Source organism: Gadus macrocephalus, chromosome 15 (genome assembly GCF_031168955.1).
Source record: "Gadus macrocephalus chromosome 15, ASM3116895v1".
Classification (NCBI taxonomy): Eukaryota; Metazoa; Chordata; class Actinopteri; order Gadiformes; family Gadidae; genus Gadus; species Gadus macrocephalus.
Window position 1 is genome coordinate 17,082,037 of NC_082396.1, and position 1,591 is coordinate 17,083,627.

The 1,591-nt window shown below is 42.8% G+C and overlaps 1 protein-coding gene across 1 annotated transcript; it reads left to right on the forward strand.

The window, feature by feature from the left end:
* The first annotated feature begins 398 nt into the window (after positions 1-398).
* Positions 399-1,221, forward strand: LOC132473676 (putative nuclease HARBI1). The gene is given in 2 exon segments (XM_060073886.1): positions 399-609; positions 612-1,221. Coding segments are annotated over 2 exon segments (798 nt in total). The 3' UTR covers positions 1,199-1,221.
* Positions 1,222-1,591: the final 370 nt, after the last annotated feature.

A 1,591-nucleotide genomic window follows, 5' to 3' on the forward strand; every position in this document is an offset into this window, starting at 1 on the left:
TACAGGAAGGGCCTCCTTTCGCAGCTCGGGGGTCAGATTTGGCACCCAGATCCCCGTCGCCTCCAGCTCTGGGGCCGGTTTCACTAAAGTAGTTTAGACTGGTCTTTGGGGTAAGATGGGTCTTAAGTTCATTTATAGACCAGTCTTATGCAAGTAAGTCAGTTTCACAAAAGTTAAGACCAACTAATTTTAGACTTAAAAAGTTAGCCACCTCACCCCAGACTAACATAGGTCTAAAGTGCTATGTAACCATGGTAACCAAAAGTCTGTTAAAGTCAACGTTACAGTGCTAAGAGAAAAAAAGAGAGATGGCACATAATTTGTGGTTTGCTGATGAAATTATGGCGAGAGCTGTTAGGCGAGAAAGAATATTCAGGGATCGCACTAACCCGCCGGAAATGTATAACCAAGATGAATTTATCAATCGGTTTCGTTTGCCCAAAGAAGCCATCCTTAGGCTGACCGATGACTTGTCAGACTCACTGGGGCCTACAACAGCAAGGAGTCACAGCATTCCAGCTCTGCTACAGGTTTGCACTGCAGTAAGATTTTATGCAACAGGCAGTTTTTTAAATACTGTTGGTGATACTCTGGGTTTAAGCAAAGCCTCCGAGTGGTGCACAGGGTGTCAAGTACCCTCTCAGATAAGCTTCCAAAATTCCCAACACAACCTGCAGAGTTGAACAGCATTAAGAGGGGATTCTTCAATGTTGCAAGGTTCCCCAACGTAATAGGGGCCATTGACGGGACACATGTCCGAATCCAGGCACCATCGGACCATGAACATTTGTTTGTGAACAGGAAGGGATATCACAGCCTCAACATTCAAGCTGTTTGCGATTCAAACCTAAAGTTTCTTAATTGTGTGGCCCGCTGGCCTGGATCGTGTCATGATTCGAGAGTCCTACAAAATTCTCAGCTTTACCAGGCATTCGAGGATGGCATTATTGATGGAATCTTGTTGGGTGATTCTGGATACCCGCTGAAGCCATGGCTCCTTACTTCCTTCTTGAATCCTACCACACCAGCACAGAGGAATTACAATGCAGCTCACTGTTCTACTCAAAACACAGTTGAGAGGGCATTTGGGGTTCTCAAAAGGCGGTTCCACTGTCTCCATGGGGAACTGAGGATGATACCTCAGAGAGTGTGCAACATTGTCTGTTCGGCTGTTGTTCTACACAACATTGCAAGGTAGGCCTACCTAACCAAACATAACATTTTCAGACACTGGCCTTCCATAAACATATTTAACTAACCACACAAAAGCCAATCATTTTTGTTTGATTTGTCATTTATAAGGGATCTCAAGCTACCTGATCCTGAAGAAGAGGAGGGAGTTGATGAACACAATAGAGAAGAAGATAACAGAGAAGATGAAGAGAACCAGCAAGGAGCTGGTCGATTTGTTCGTCAAATGTATGTTGAGAGGATCTTCAATGCACGATACTGATATAACTAAAAACTTAATGAACAACACTTGAACCGTTTATGTCATTATTCAGTTGCTCGATTTCCTTTATTTCTTTCTGTTACAAATGTTATTAAATACAAGCACATAAAGAGTGCATATATATTTTTTTTTTGTTCA